Genomic DNA, 14,325 nt, shown 5'->3' with positions numbered 1-14,325 from the left:
TTATACCGCCTTAAAGACATACCACTACATCAAGGGACATCTATATTTGCACTGGTTTACCCAGCAATGCATGCACCGTGGAACATTGTTAATGCACTGGTTTTTACGCTAGTACTGTTTTCATTTTGCAGATACATAAACCCACAATACAAAATGCCATTCCACATATTTACACTCTAACACACAATCCCATGCCACATAGTTCCAGTACACTCAATACCACATAATTACTATCCACATATTTCCACTGCACACCATTCCATATAATTACACTACACAAACCCACACCACTCATCATTTCACAACTAACAATTCCAATCCACCCTACATAATTCCACTCCACACAATATACTTCCACCCCACTCCTAAACACATGAGTAACATACATGTTCATGTACAACGCCAATACAGCTAACTCTCACAAATGCGAGACCTCTTCCATACGTCTGTGAAAAATACAGGTCTCACAATGTATTTCTCCCTCCTGCCTGAAATATTGTTATTCTATATGTAGTATGTTTTTCGCTTCCAGGTTCTTATGCAATGAAGGGATTGCCTTTTATTATTAATCATCTTTGTGCCTCTTTTTTACTTCTATCATGATATGTTAGGAAACCAGCACTCACAAAGCATTTTTACCACATGGAGACCAGCCACATATAGTCATATGCATTAATAGTCCAATGTGATACATTCATCAAGTGGCACAGGTAGTAATAAACATCAAGGGCCCAGACACTAATGAGAATCAATGATCCCAGACTGTACCGAGTATCAGTGGCCCAATACAATGATGAACATCAGTCACCATTGGCAGTACTGAACATCAATGGCCTCTAGTAGTGTAGGAGCTCAGTGGCCCCTGGCAGCATTGAGGATCAATCACACATCATTTACCCCTGGCAGCATTGAATTGCAGTGGTCCTCATTTGTAGTAAACATCAAAGGTCCCTGGCAGTGATGAGCATCGATGGTCAGAGGGAGTCTTGAACATCAATATCCCATGCAGTAAAAAGATTGCCCCCTAAAAGTATTTTAATGCCTGGTGCACTTTGTGATAAGATAGACCCACAGAGCAGCTGTTACCAGTTGGGGAGGAGATGGGGACAGTTGCCCACTCTGTCCTCCTAAATCATTGTGATTACTGGAAAGGAGTAAAGAGTGCACACCTGCCAGATGTTCTCCCCCATGATGTCATTGGGATGCTCCCACACTCCCAAACATCAGAAGCCTGGGATTTCCCTGAAGGCATTAGAAAGTAGAATTCATCCCAGTAACATCAGGAGGCTAGGATTCTGTACAAAGCTTGAGATCCAGATGCCACACCCCTAGCACTCAATGCTCTACATTAATTATTGCAGTACATTGCCACAAACATTATCACTATTGCCACAAACAACTTTACCACAGACAGCTACATTACCACCATTGTCAACATCAACCTCCCCCCACCAAGATTAACACCACTTACACCAACACCAATACCACCAACATCATTACCGCTACAAAAGTTACCACAGCCCCCACCGTTTTTCACTAACATTAATACTACCACTGTTTTGCTATCAATATGCCCATCATAATCAAATCACGTTCATCATTACTAGCACCACTTAACACCACCACCAACTTCTTTACTACCACCATTGCCATAATTACCACCATTGATATTACCAACACCACAACCGTTCATACCATCATTACCACCACCATTATTACAACCTCCATTATCATTAGCACCATTAATGATAACTGCCCTTACCAGCAAGACAATCATTAATGTCAGCGCCTCCCCCAGTACTATCAGTACCGTCGCCATCACAATCACCATTTATATAAAATCACCACACCCCTTTCCACCATCACCATTAACACCATTAACCCCATGACCATTAACACCACCATTATAACTCTTACCACAGCCAGCACAACAATCACCAGCACCATCATTACCACCACTACACTCAATGTTATAGGGCAACAAACCCAGCATCAAACTTCAACTCAAACACCATATACGCCAACACACACAAAGTCATTCCTCGACTCAACCACCATCTTACACCAACACACCATCCACCACAGTCAACATCAGAGGTTGACAAAGCCACCATAGTATACCAATACACCCATCATGTGCCAAGATATCCGTTATCATGCATCCACATACAAACCATCTTATGGCAGCACATAAAATCAAAACACAAATACAAAAAACACTGAAATTCAATTAAAAATGTAAGTTTAAAAGGGAGGTTTACTAATATGCTAACAGTGGCTTTGCGAGAAAAACTAAAAAGTCATGAAATTCATGAGTTAAGGTGTCTTCATATGGTGACCGAACCCCACCATACTAAGCCAGCCCTAATTCTCACTCCCAGCATAGTCTCCATAATATCATATATATTTTCATATTAAAAAGAATACACCATATAAAATAAGAATAAGTAACTGCATCATGGGCCAGTACACTCCACATAAATATTCCAATACACATATGATATGATTAGAAATAGGATGCAAGCTGCTAGCCTTCTAGTTGAAATGACGAACCTAGACATTGCTTGTGCTATGGGGAAATTTATGAGTAAAGTCAGGGTGTTCCTCAAGTGTACAGAGTAAATATTGTATACTGTTCACTTGGGGTAGGAAGAGGCTGTGCATGTAAAGGGTAATGATACGGCATGAAATCTCTTGGAAGGATTTGATGCAGATGAAAGAATTACCTGTCCTAATCATTTGTAGGTGGACATTTGCATCTTGTATGAAGGAAATGGGTATTTTATGTTATGTACATATGTCATGTTTTTAATACGATTTTGTTTATGTTTTAATAGCATTTTATATACAGGGTATACTTTTATGGTTGTAATTATCCAATTAAAGTTTTCTTACTGACAAAAAATACACATACCTTCATACTTGTGCCCACCAACCTTCACATAGCAAAACAGCAACTATTGTGCACCCACCTGACCTCATAAATAAACACACACCTGCCATTAAGTGTCTGCATAACCACCAGTATACACCAACACATCCCTGACCAGATAACCACACTATTGCATGGTAGCATACCCCCACCAACAAACGTTCATGTATCTATCTTCAGATGCTCACACAACCACCATCATATACCCATTATATGCCAACACATTTACCTTTTATAAATCCAAACATCCACCATAGTACATGCACACATCGACTATCATTCACCCACACGCAGATCATAGTATGTCTACACACCAACTATCATGTGCCCACAAAGTCATAATTTACCAGTGCTTCACAGTATCACTCCAAGAACTTAGTCACGCCAACCTTCCTCACATTTACAAACATAATCAATAAGTTGTCCGATGACATCTTATTTCAAGCTTTGAAAGTAGTAACAGGAGTGATATTTGCCTCTGTCTCTTTCATCGACTTGATATTGCTTTTGCCTCCTCCTGTAGACCAATGCTTAGTAGGGATCTCTTTTGGTTTCCTCTTACTGCTTATCTAGATAATATAGTACTACAGCACAATATTCGTTCAACTGCTGACAATTTTAAACCTCCTTGAAGGCTTATTTCTCAGTTTTTTTATTCTTATATATTTGTTGGTTTAGAATATCTATTGAAATTGTTAGATTGATCTTTCACCTTTCTTTGTATTATGCACTCATTTGCTCACCTTAATTAACATGCTTTATCCTTTTATAAAATTTTCCTTCTCTCCCTCCTTATTTATCCCCCTTCCCTCCCCCTTTCCCCCCCTCACTCTTTTCCCTTAAAACTTTAAAACAGCTTCCTCTTCTGTTTTTTTAATACCAGCTATTTTATTGTCATACTTCCTGTTTTTCGGTTTTTCTTCACTGTATTACTGGTCTGCTGTAACTTAATACATTTGCAAATAAAGCATTTAAACTTTAAAAAAAAAACAGGAGTGATATTTACGGCTGACTTAGTAGGACAGGATTGGGAAACGTGCCGAAGGCAGCACCTTTACTTGTGAATGTAATTACTTTTTTGTTTTATAGCTAAGCCTCTGTTAACATAGTCAACTTTAACCACCGTTGAACCTTAGTTTTGTACAGGAATATTTGTATATCACTGGAAAAACCCTAGTTTTGGTTTAGTTTAGGCTGTGTTGGAAACAGTTAGATGTGTAAACAAATAGGAGGACCCCACTCTAGCTTTGTAGAGGACGGTGGGGAAACATTCAGGAAAAAGAAACAAACGTCCGGGTTCGTTGGACAGTTTAGATAATGTCTTATTTTAGTGTAGGACTAACGGGTATCCCCCTTTAGCACCCTATGGTTATTTATTCTTTCTTAGAGGGGCATGTTTTCCATGAAGAAGGCAAAAAACTAAGGCAAAAAACTAACCACATATTCGTGAAACAAGGAACATATATCTGTGTGTAAAGATTATACTGATGTTATCGACATAGAGTTTTCAGGTGGAGAGACAAATCAAAAGGAGTTGGTTTGGTTGTCTATACCTAAACTTTTGTATTTCCTTGCAACAACAAATGGACAATTTGTTAGACAAATTATTAAACAAATAAACGTTTTTTTCTGATTAAGAACATATCACTACTTTGGTTCGGTAACAAAATACAAGTTTTATTACACAATAGTGTTAGACAAATTATTAAACAAATAAACGTTTTTTTCTGATTAAGAACATATCACTACTTTGGTTCGGTAACAAAATACAAGTTTTATTACACAATAGTGTAATAAAACTTGTATTTTGTTACCGAACCAAAGTAGTGATATGTTCTTAATCAGAAAAAAACGTTTATTTGTTTAATAATTTGTCTAACAAATTGTCCATTTGTTGTTGCAAGGAAATACAAAAGTTTAGGTATAGACAACCAAACCAACTCCTTTTGATTTGTCTCTCCACCTGAAAACTCTATGTCGATAACATCAGTATAATCTTTACACACAGATATATGTTCCTTGTTTCACGAATATGTGGTTAGTTTTTTGCCTTAGTTTTTTGCCTTCTTCATGGAAAACATGCCCCTCTAAGAAAGAATAAATAACCATAGGGTGCTAAAGGGGGATACCCGTTAGTCCTACACTAAAATAAGACATTATCTAAACTGTCCAACGAACCCAGACGTTTGTTTCTTTTTCCGGAAACAGTTAGATGACATCAATAATTCAAAATGGATTTTTTGAAATCTACTGTAAATGTATGACAAAAAACAAGAAATCAATTGAAAAACACTATATCAGTTACCTACACACCCTTATTTCCTATGCCATGTGCACAGTGGATGATGTGGGAGGCAAATGGATTTCTGGCATGCAAACTGGGAACAAGATGTGGTCAGAGGCCATGCCTTGAGCCCCATGGCTGCTGTGCATGGTCAAAGGCAGTGTTTGTTATATCTGGAAGCCTGAGGAAGGAATAGTGGCTACTAGGTACACTGCAATCTCTCTGTTTGGAAATGTCATGGTTCCAGTTTCCATGCCCCTGAATGGAATTCCAATTACCTTCGGTTACTGGGCACAAGACATGGCATTTGCCAAGTCCTTAAGCACCAAAACCCTCTTTGTACAGGGTAGTGTTTGGCACTAGACACAAAGAACACATCCTACACACAGCGTCCAAGCACCAAACCGACTGGACAAAGTATTTAGCAGTACACATCAGCCACTGGATGCAGGACATGTGCTCTGGTCATTCTCTGTGGACAGTCCTCATACCCGACCACACTGAGCACCTCCTTTGGTTGTAGACACAGGCCTCTGCACAAAGGACATGTCTTTTATCATATCTAACCCCAAGCACCCATTAAGGAAACAAGTGGGACACTTTGCATTCTTGCATTAGCACCCCTCGCACCCTGGCTACACCACTTAAGTGCACTCGGGTAAGCTGAGCTCAGCTGCACGAGGGCAGGCTGGGTTCAGCAACACTTAGACATGCTTGGCTAAATGGGGTTTGCTCAGAATTACTGAGAAAGCCTGAGCTAACAGGATGGGTTCAGCGACTGCCAGGCAGTCTTGGCTCAACAGCACTTGGAGAGGCTGGGCTCATAAACACTCAGATAAACTGGATTCAACTGCCCTCAGGGAGACAGGACTCTTGAGCACTCGGTAAGGTGGATTCTACAGCACACACGCTTGACTCAGCAGCACTCAGACAGGCTTGACACAGGTTTGGCTCAGCAGCATTCAGGCAGACTGGAGATAGGCTCAGTTCAGCAGCACTCAGACAGGCTTGGCTCAGCAGCATTCAATGCAGGGGTGGCTCAGAAGTACTCAGGCAGGCTGGACACAGGCTTGACTCAGCAGCACTCAGGCAGGCATGACACAGGCTTGACTCAGCAGCACTCAGGCAGGCTTGACACAGGTTTGGCTCGGCAGCATTCAGGCAGACTGGATACAGGCGTGACTCAGCAGCACTCAGACAGGTTTGGCTCAGCAGCATTCATGCAGGCTTGGCTCAGAAGTACTCAGGCAGGCTAGACACAGGCTTGACTCAGCAGCCCTCAGGCAGGCATGACACAGACTTGTCTCAGCAGCACTCAGACTTGACTTTGCTGTATTCAGACGGAATGGGCTCAGCAGCACTCACGGGATGGAGGTGGGAATCTCGGCCTCGGTTTTAAAACGTCGGGTCCAGAGGAGCAATTTCTTGTCGAAGCGAGAGGGCCTGTGGCGGGGCAGCGCGGAGCTCTTCGTCTCGTCTAAAATCAGTAAAAAAGACGTGTTTTTAGTTATAACAGCAGGACGTCGTGCTGGACTCTCTTGAAAACGATGCGCTGCATCTTAAGCTGTTTTGAAAAACCGAGTTTACTTATCACCGAACTTGTACTAGATGTGGTAGCACGCTCTAACGATATACTGACAGTAAGAACATTTTACGTCGTTATCGATGTTTGTGAATTGGCTTTTGTGCTATAAATGTAGTATTAAAAAAAAACATGCCTTATAAGTAGGTAGAAGTGCAATGGTGGGCGGCCAGCTATTTTTTTTGCAGATTTGTAAAGCGCGAACTCCTCCCAAAGGAATTGGAACGCTTTACATGAGCACCACGTTCATTTTTTTGCAGTCACGGGGAGAATAAGTCATTTCACCGAAATCGAAGGATGTTGAACCTACGCCGAAGCGCGAGCCTAGTTCACTAGCTCCACAGTCGGCAGCTCTGGCTGTTAGATCCCCCCCCCCTTTCAGCAGTTTTGGGATAAGTAGAAGTGTCTTACCCTTACCTGCTGCGTGGTGAGAATTCCGGTGACCGGTAGGGGGCGCGCGCTGTAGGGCCCTACCAAGGTGTCGGCTGATGCCGCGAGTGGCACAGAGCATGGTAAGTCTGGTGAGTGACCTGAGCTGCCACCGCCTTCGGGCGCAGAGCACAGCTTCTGGTCTCAGCAGTGCACCCGCTGCTCCTTCTCTAGAGCACTGGAGGACTCCAACCCTCTCCCGGCGCGTCTCCAACTCTAGCAGACGCACAGGATGGGTGGGATGAAGGGAGGGCACTGCTCGCTGCCATGCGAATAGTGCAAGCTGCCTCTGTCCTGCGTCGATGGAGTATCTCTTTAAAGATGCTCGGTATTTTGGTCAGCGCCCTACTGTAGGAATCCAAGCCTTGAGAAAATAACCCTTTTTTTTTTTTACCAGAAATTGGAAAAACAAGCGCTCCTAGATTCGTTTAAAACACCCGTAGCTGCTATTATAAAGTTGTTTTGTTATTGCAGGTTTAAATACAGCGTATTCCGGTCTTTTTCCTGAGCTGGTGCATAATGAGCTGCATAGTGGCAAAGTAGGCTCCCTTGCACCATGGTGCAAGTGTGCCTGCATTGCACCATGGTGCAAAGCTGCATACACTGTAAGCAAGATTGTTTTTGTGCAGGGACTGTCATTTTCCTGCACAAAAACAATCCTCTGAGGCATATTATTCTTTCTATGTGGGCGCCAAAATGCAGCACACATAGAAAGAGGAAGTAACGAGGAGAAATAAAGATATTATTCCTCTTCACACCTCAATGGGTAAGAAAAATATTTTCACACATTCCCTGGCCTACCACTAATGGTAAATCTGGGAAGGCACCAAAATCCATGGGTGGATGCGTGGGAACACCCATGGAAGACTTTATTTGGGCAGAATAACACAATGCAGTGATTTGAAAACCGGGCTGGGGAAGGCGCAGCTGGACCCAATGGGGCCCAGGGCAAATGCCGCCCGGAGGTGGGAAGCCTTCCCCCCGCCCCCATTGCGAAACCCGCAAAAGGATGGGTGACCAGGATTGGTCACCTCAAGATATCCCAACGGACATCCCCCAATCAAGGGGCGAGTTGGCAAGCAGCTGGGGTGGTTAAATAGGGGCGCAAGGCCCTGAGTTAGCCCACAAACCCCCCCCTTGCAAAGAGAAGAAAGAATCATCGGTTCAACGGCTGGGACCAGGCCGTCGAGGAGGAAGGCGGCGCCGGGAGTAATCGAGTTGTGGCAGGGATCGGACACTATCCGGTGGGAACCGGTTGAGGAGCCTACGGCCGGTACTAATATCTACGGAAGAGACGAGTACACCATCCCCCTTACCGGCAGCCAGGATGGCGGTGGGATGGAGCAAGGTTTCGTGCGTAAAGAGACTTGCTCGGATTCAATCCTCTCGAAATAACCTATAATTTATTAATCAACATGTTTCGTCTTACTAACATTGCACCACACAACATTTCTAGTATCTAGGGAAAGCTTTTCTATGTGCTTTTACTAACAGTAACTCAAACGCATTAAAATGGCCGCCACAATGCGGGAGTTTTAGTGCGCATGTGTCAGCCACACTCACCTGGTGTGACGTACTCTCTACTTTGGTGGGAAATCTTTGCAGCTGCGCACTAGAATTTAAGATGGCTGCTTCATGTTTCACATGTTAATGCATCTGCTTACGCTTTCACTAAACCATGTTCGTCATGCTTAACTATTAATGCTATAGTTAAAATAAAGTAATGGGAATAGTGTCTAGATAAGTGGTATACAGTACATTCATTTATTCCTTGTTCTAAAACTGTTTCTTTTTGCTTTACTGCTAGCTCGTATTTGGGCCTGATGTAATCTTGCTGTACTCCATATTGAAAAGGCTGCGTCTGCGCAGAAGAGCTCAAGAGCCCTCAAGTCATGGCATTGAAATTGTGCCAATGACAGTCTTGCCTGCGATGCACCTGGGAACACAACCACGTGAACTTCCAAGAGGAAGATAACTTGCTAAATTGTTTTTACATTGTATTTACTATTGGAACATTCATTGCTGGGTGGAAAAAAAGCCCATGGGAAAATAAAAGTATGGGCGGGAACGATAATTTGCTTTATTGGATGAAATGATCTCATACTGTTATGGTGTGATGACCTCTCCTCGTCTTTTGACCAATCAAATTGTGGGGATACACAATTTGGCAACACTGGGGGGTGGTACCCTGCCCTGGAAAATGGTATAAATAAGGTAGGCTTAGCTAGTTAGATTGTCCGACTTGTCTGAATATCAGACCTGTCACTGACCTAACGCAAGCTATAGGGGACCGGGAGCAGAGGTGCTGGCGGAGCACTCTGTCAGAAGATCCGGGAGCAGAGGTGCTGGCGGAGCACTCTGTCAGAAGAATCGATAACCTAATCGGGGTTTGGGAGGAGAATCAATAACCCAATCGGGGTCCGACTGTTAGCCGCAGAGAGGGGGTGACTCGGGCGTTGCACTTAGTTGAGGGTATCTGTCCTGACCTGCATCCATCCAGATTTGGTCCTTACCTGTCCGGATCTGAACCTGTCCTGTCCTTTTGGCACCTGAACTATCGAGAGTCCTGTTTTCTTGTCTCAGCCCGTGGCCAGGGTTGGTCTTCACACCATTCTAGGTAAATATAAATCTGTGTGGGTATGTAATTGTATGTTTCCCTTTCTCTCCCCTTCCATTGTTTCAATGCCTAAAAGAAGTCTTGTAACTTTTCTACATATCATTGCTTTAATCATAATCTTCCTAATCGAAAAGGCTTTAATTGAATGTGTATGGACTGTGACATTTAAGAATTTACATAGATAAAATGGTTTAAACTTTGCCCGAGTCTGTGGTTATTCAATTAATGCAAATGTTGTTTCCTACCTATTTATTATAACTCCCTTCAATCCCTTAAGACTTTGATACAGGTGACAAGGATTGGCAAGTCAAAATGTGTAGGAAAAAGTCCTAAATTATAAAAATTCTGATTGGCGAATGATATGTAGCCGGATTTACCTGTTCAAGGTGTGCATGTTTATCGACTCAGGTGAGTATGGTAATTGAGCAGGTAACTCCGTGCGCCATCAGGTGCGAGGAGGTGTCGGGTGCCTGGGGACTTCAGCAGGCAGCCATCAGTAGCATGCATCGCTACATGATCTGTCCTTCAGTTTATCCGTCCGTCCATCTGTCCGAAGTGTATTCTGCCAGGAGAATTTATAATTATCACCGTGAAATGAGAATGGACGTCATCACACCAGGAAAGAACAGAAGTGTTCACCCCGGAGAAGAAATATACCAGGCAGAGGGACCGACGTCCTGTGCAGCGAGACGAGACGGACTTCACAAGAACACCTCGAGCCATTGCGGAGGCGTGCTCTGGGCGACACAGCCGAGGCGCAGGATGGTCTGACCGGGAGATCCTGCCTCACGTTCGGTGGCCAGCGGCTTAGGTTGCGCACTGCAGAATGGTCAGAGTGGGTGGGTGTGCCCCTGAGGAGTGTCATAAAGCATTAGGTGAGCACGGTCATAATTAACAGCCTATATTTATTTCAGCGCTGGGCGGTCATAGGGGGCGGGTGCGAGAATGCATTGTACATAACTCAAGCTGCAGCGGTAGGTGCCAGAGCCCCTCCTGGTACCCCATCCCCACGCGGAGCACTCATAGTTAGGCAGATTTAGGCAGTAAAGGCTAGTGCAGCCGATTTTAGAGCTGGTTGATTAAACCAAATACATTACAGATTAATTTTTAACTAGTAGAGCATCCCCCCGTTTTCATACCGCCACGGTTACAATCAAAAGCATTACTGAATAGGGCGGGGGTCTGGCGGGAAGATACAGACGGCTGGGCTGTAAAGTCAAATGTAAGAAGCATGGGATAGACGGGCGCTGCCTGGTTAGAACTGGCGTAGACAAAGGGGAATTACGAAGTCACCTCCGTACAACCCAAAAAATCAATTGTATCATGATTGCAAAATAACTTACGGGTAGATGTGCCCGATATTTTCCAAGACCTGTATCTTCAACTCTATACAATTTTTGCTACATTCCGAACACACTAAAGATCGCAGGGGCATTCAGGAGAGGTTAATTGCCCCGAGACTTAGGTCTGTGCGGAGAGGTTGGGTCCGTTCTCACGCTTTAAGATTGATCGACCCGTGGTTTTATTTTACTTTAGAAGGGACACTCGAGATAAGAGGGCATGATTAATTCAAGGATTGAGGATACGGGGCCTAACGGATAGAGCTGCTGACCAGGAAGCAGTGGGCTTTATTTCAATGTCCTGCAAATCTGCAGAAATCAGTTAATCTCCCTGTGACTAAAAAAATTAATCCGACCTCGCGTAACGGAATCTGGGACTTATGTAAAGCCTTTGGGCCAAGTTTGTGCTGTAGAAAGACTGAAAAAATATTAGAACATTGGAATGTTGGGAGCTCCATTGTAGACAATTGAGTTCTCCCTGCTTCTACAGAACGGTAAAGGCCCACAGAGCAACATTCCAATGTCTTACACAGGCCTCTCGGGCTCGAGGGGATTTAAATCCCCTCAAGCTTCGAGAGGCCTTTGTTTTATTTGTTAGAACATTCTGCACTCTAGTGACAGAATGTTCTAATGGCCTTATAGCCCTTAGTAGCAGGGCTATACCGACTATTAAAGTCCCGCAACCTTTTCACTAAACTTACTCTTCCATGGTGCGACGGAGGGATAGGTCTACCAGACCTGTGTAAATATTATTGGGCCTCGCAGCTGGCTGCGGTGAATCAAGTAATCTACGGTCCACTCGGGGACCCGGGATACGCCATGGACCGCTGGCAAGTGCCAGGGGACGACTTTACGAGAGCGCTCTATGCCCAACCCTGTTGATTCCCCTTAGCGGGACCCACGGCACACGCTGTTCAGGTGTGGCACACGACTAACAGATATCTGAAATGGGAGGGGAGGCTCACACTGGCCACCCCGCTGTGGAGCTCAGCGAAATTGGGCAGTCTGTGGAAGTCCAGGGGCTTTGATAAATGGGGTCTCATTGGGATCACACAGATTAAAGATGTCTGGGGAGGGGGCATTGTTCACACATTTCAATTCTTACAGCAGCAGTACCACCTACACGACCGGGAACACTACCACTACCTTCAGATTAGCCATGCACTGCACGCGCATATTCCCAAGGATACGTCGCTTCCCGATGTCTCCCCCCTTGAAGACCGGGTGCTAGATGGTCATCACCCTGAGAGACCATCTCTTTAATTTACAGGAAACTCATAAATAATATGGAGGATCCCTTGACCCTTATTAAAGCGCATTGGAACGAGGATGGGCTGGAACTTGATAAGGAGGAATGGAGGGAGGCGGACTCCTCCCCACGGGAGGTAGCGATACAGATGCGGCTCAGACTAGTGCAGTTAAATATTTTGCACAGGACATATGTTACGGGGCCGAGTTTGATCCGAATGGGCTGTACGGAGAGTGGGGAGTGCAGGATGGGATGCAGAGAACTTGGAACGTTTATGCATATTTTGTGGCACTGCACTGGGGTACAGACATACTGGGGAAGATCCACAATAAGATGCAGGAGGTCCTGGGGGTGGAGATGAGGCCTGAGGCCTGCAGGTGTATCCTAAATGTTTGGGAGCCCGCAGATCTGAATACGCACAGGAAGCAGTGGGCGACATTAGCATGCATGATAGCAAAGCGTAATAATGCCCAGCATTGGGGGGGGCAAGCCAGTCGCCCTGAGTGGAGAAATGGGCAGAGGATTTGGACGGGTGTATGTTTCGAGAATGAGCAGTATATGCATCTAGGGGTTGTCCGGCAAAGTGGGGGAAGATGTGGGAGGCTTGAAAACACTACCGTGGAGATATCTGTGAGCCCCCGGTGCGCCAAGAGGATGAAGAAGTGCACGAACCCCCCTGATCCACTTTTACTATTCTGTATTGTAACTTCTGATGTATGGAAAGAAATGATAAAACTTACAACAGTTTAACTGTCATCTGATGTTTATTTATCAATGATGTTTAATAAAAAGATTTTCCCAAAAGAAAAAGTCCTGCAACCTTGTTAAATTCTGTTGTAACTCGACTGTGGTCGCACCCCCGCGCCACAGTGGAATGTCCCGACTGAACGTTCGAAGGTGAGCGCTGGCCGGTCCTTTGTCAGTGACGCTTCGCTGGCGGAGGTGAACGGGCGCGCTGGTGCTGTGCTATGTGAATAAATCTCCTTTAAACTCGATGGTGCCTCCAGTGATTATTATCCTGACCACAACATAGATTGGCGACGAGGACGGTCTTCCGACAGCGGAGAGCACAGCGCACAGCAAGGGAATAGATGAAAGAGGAAGCAAGTGAAATGAGAAGTTAGTGCACACAGAGGAAGCGCAGTGGAGAAAATCTTTCACACATTATGGGGCTTACAAGTAAGAAAGAGTGACTCTGCATGTCAATGTGTGAGGAGAAAGCGCGCATTCCATAAGAGAGAGAAGGAGAGCGGCGCAGAGGAGAGAGGCGGGATGACAGCTAAAGAAAAAGAACAGCTGATAAGAATTGAGTGAGGGAAAGAATTCATTCGGAGTGCTTTTGAAATGAATGAGCGGCACTGAAGAGACAAGCCGTGTGACAGCTGATGGGAGGAATGCCAGCTGACTAGAGTTTGTTTACGGAGGCATTCAGACGCTCAAACTGTGCTGAGGGAAATGCCGGATGACAGCTGAGGAGAGGAATGCCAGCTGGTTAGTTGCACAAAGTGAATGAAGGCAATACTAGCGGCACGGAGCAACGCGTGAATCCTCTTTAAGTCAATGGGTATTCCCTGCGGCTACCACCCCTGACAGCCAAGGGGCACTCCTGTCAGAAATTGTGTAAGGAAAGTGGGTTACGAGGCGAACGTGAGGAGCAATTAATGCCTCTATGAGAGACGCACTGCAGTATAAAGTTGACTGCGAAGAGCATCATTGTATAAGGAACTCAAGACGTTATGCTATCAGTATTGGAGAAGGAACTGGTCACTTTCAGCCTGTAAATTGTTTTCACAAGAGACTAAGTGCATAGTTGAACTCTTAAGGGAAGTGCAGGGGTTCTTAATGTTACACTGCCACCTATGGGCATAAAGTGGTATTCACATGCATATAAA

General features: G+C 44.6%; 1 protein-coding gene across 6 annotated transcripts in view; it reads right to left on the bottom strand.

Annotated features, from left to right (window-relative positions):
* Nucleotides 1-7,408, bottom strand: part of FAM162B (family with sequence similarity 162 member B) — a 304,725-nt gene extending 297,317 nt beyond the window's left edge. For 4 of the 6 annotated variants that reach the window (XM_086926755.1, XM_086926757.1, XM_086926759.1 and 1 more), the window contains exons 1-2: nucleotides 7,210-7,408; nucleotides 6,582-6,693 (exon numbers count right to left, since the gene is read on the bottom strand). In XM_086926755.1, the coding sequence (XP_086782881.1) occupies nucleotides 6,582-6,693; nucleotides 7,210-7,309 (212 nt within the window). In that variant the 5' untranslated portion in view covers nucleotides 7,310-7,408. The remainder of the gene's footprint in view (nucleotides 1-6,581; nucleotides 6,694-7,209) is intronic. The other 2 variants (XM_086926756.1, XM_086926758.1) reach the window with 1 other exon arrangement.
* Between the last annotated feature and the right edge of the window lie 6,917 nt (nucleotides 7,409-14,325).

The sequence above is a fragment of the Lissotriton vulgaris genome, chromosome 6 (genome assembly GCF_964263255.1).
Source record: "Lissotriton vulgaris chromosome 6, aLisVul1.2, whole genome shotgun sequence".
NCBI classification, from domain to species: domain Eukaryota; kingdom Metazoa; phylum Chordata; class Amphibia; order Caudata; family Salamandridae; genus Lissotriton; species Lissotriton vulgaris.
The sequence above is the reverse complement of the archived record's forward strand: the minus strand, read 5'-3'. Positions and strand labels throughout refer to the sequence as shown.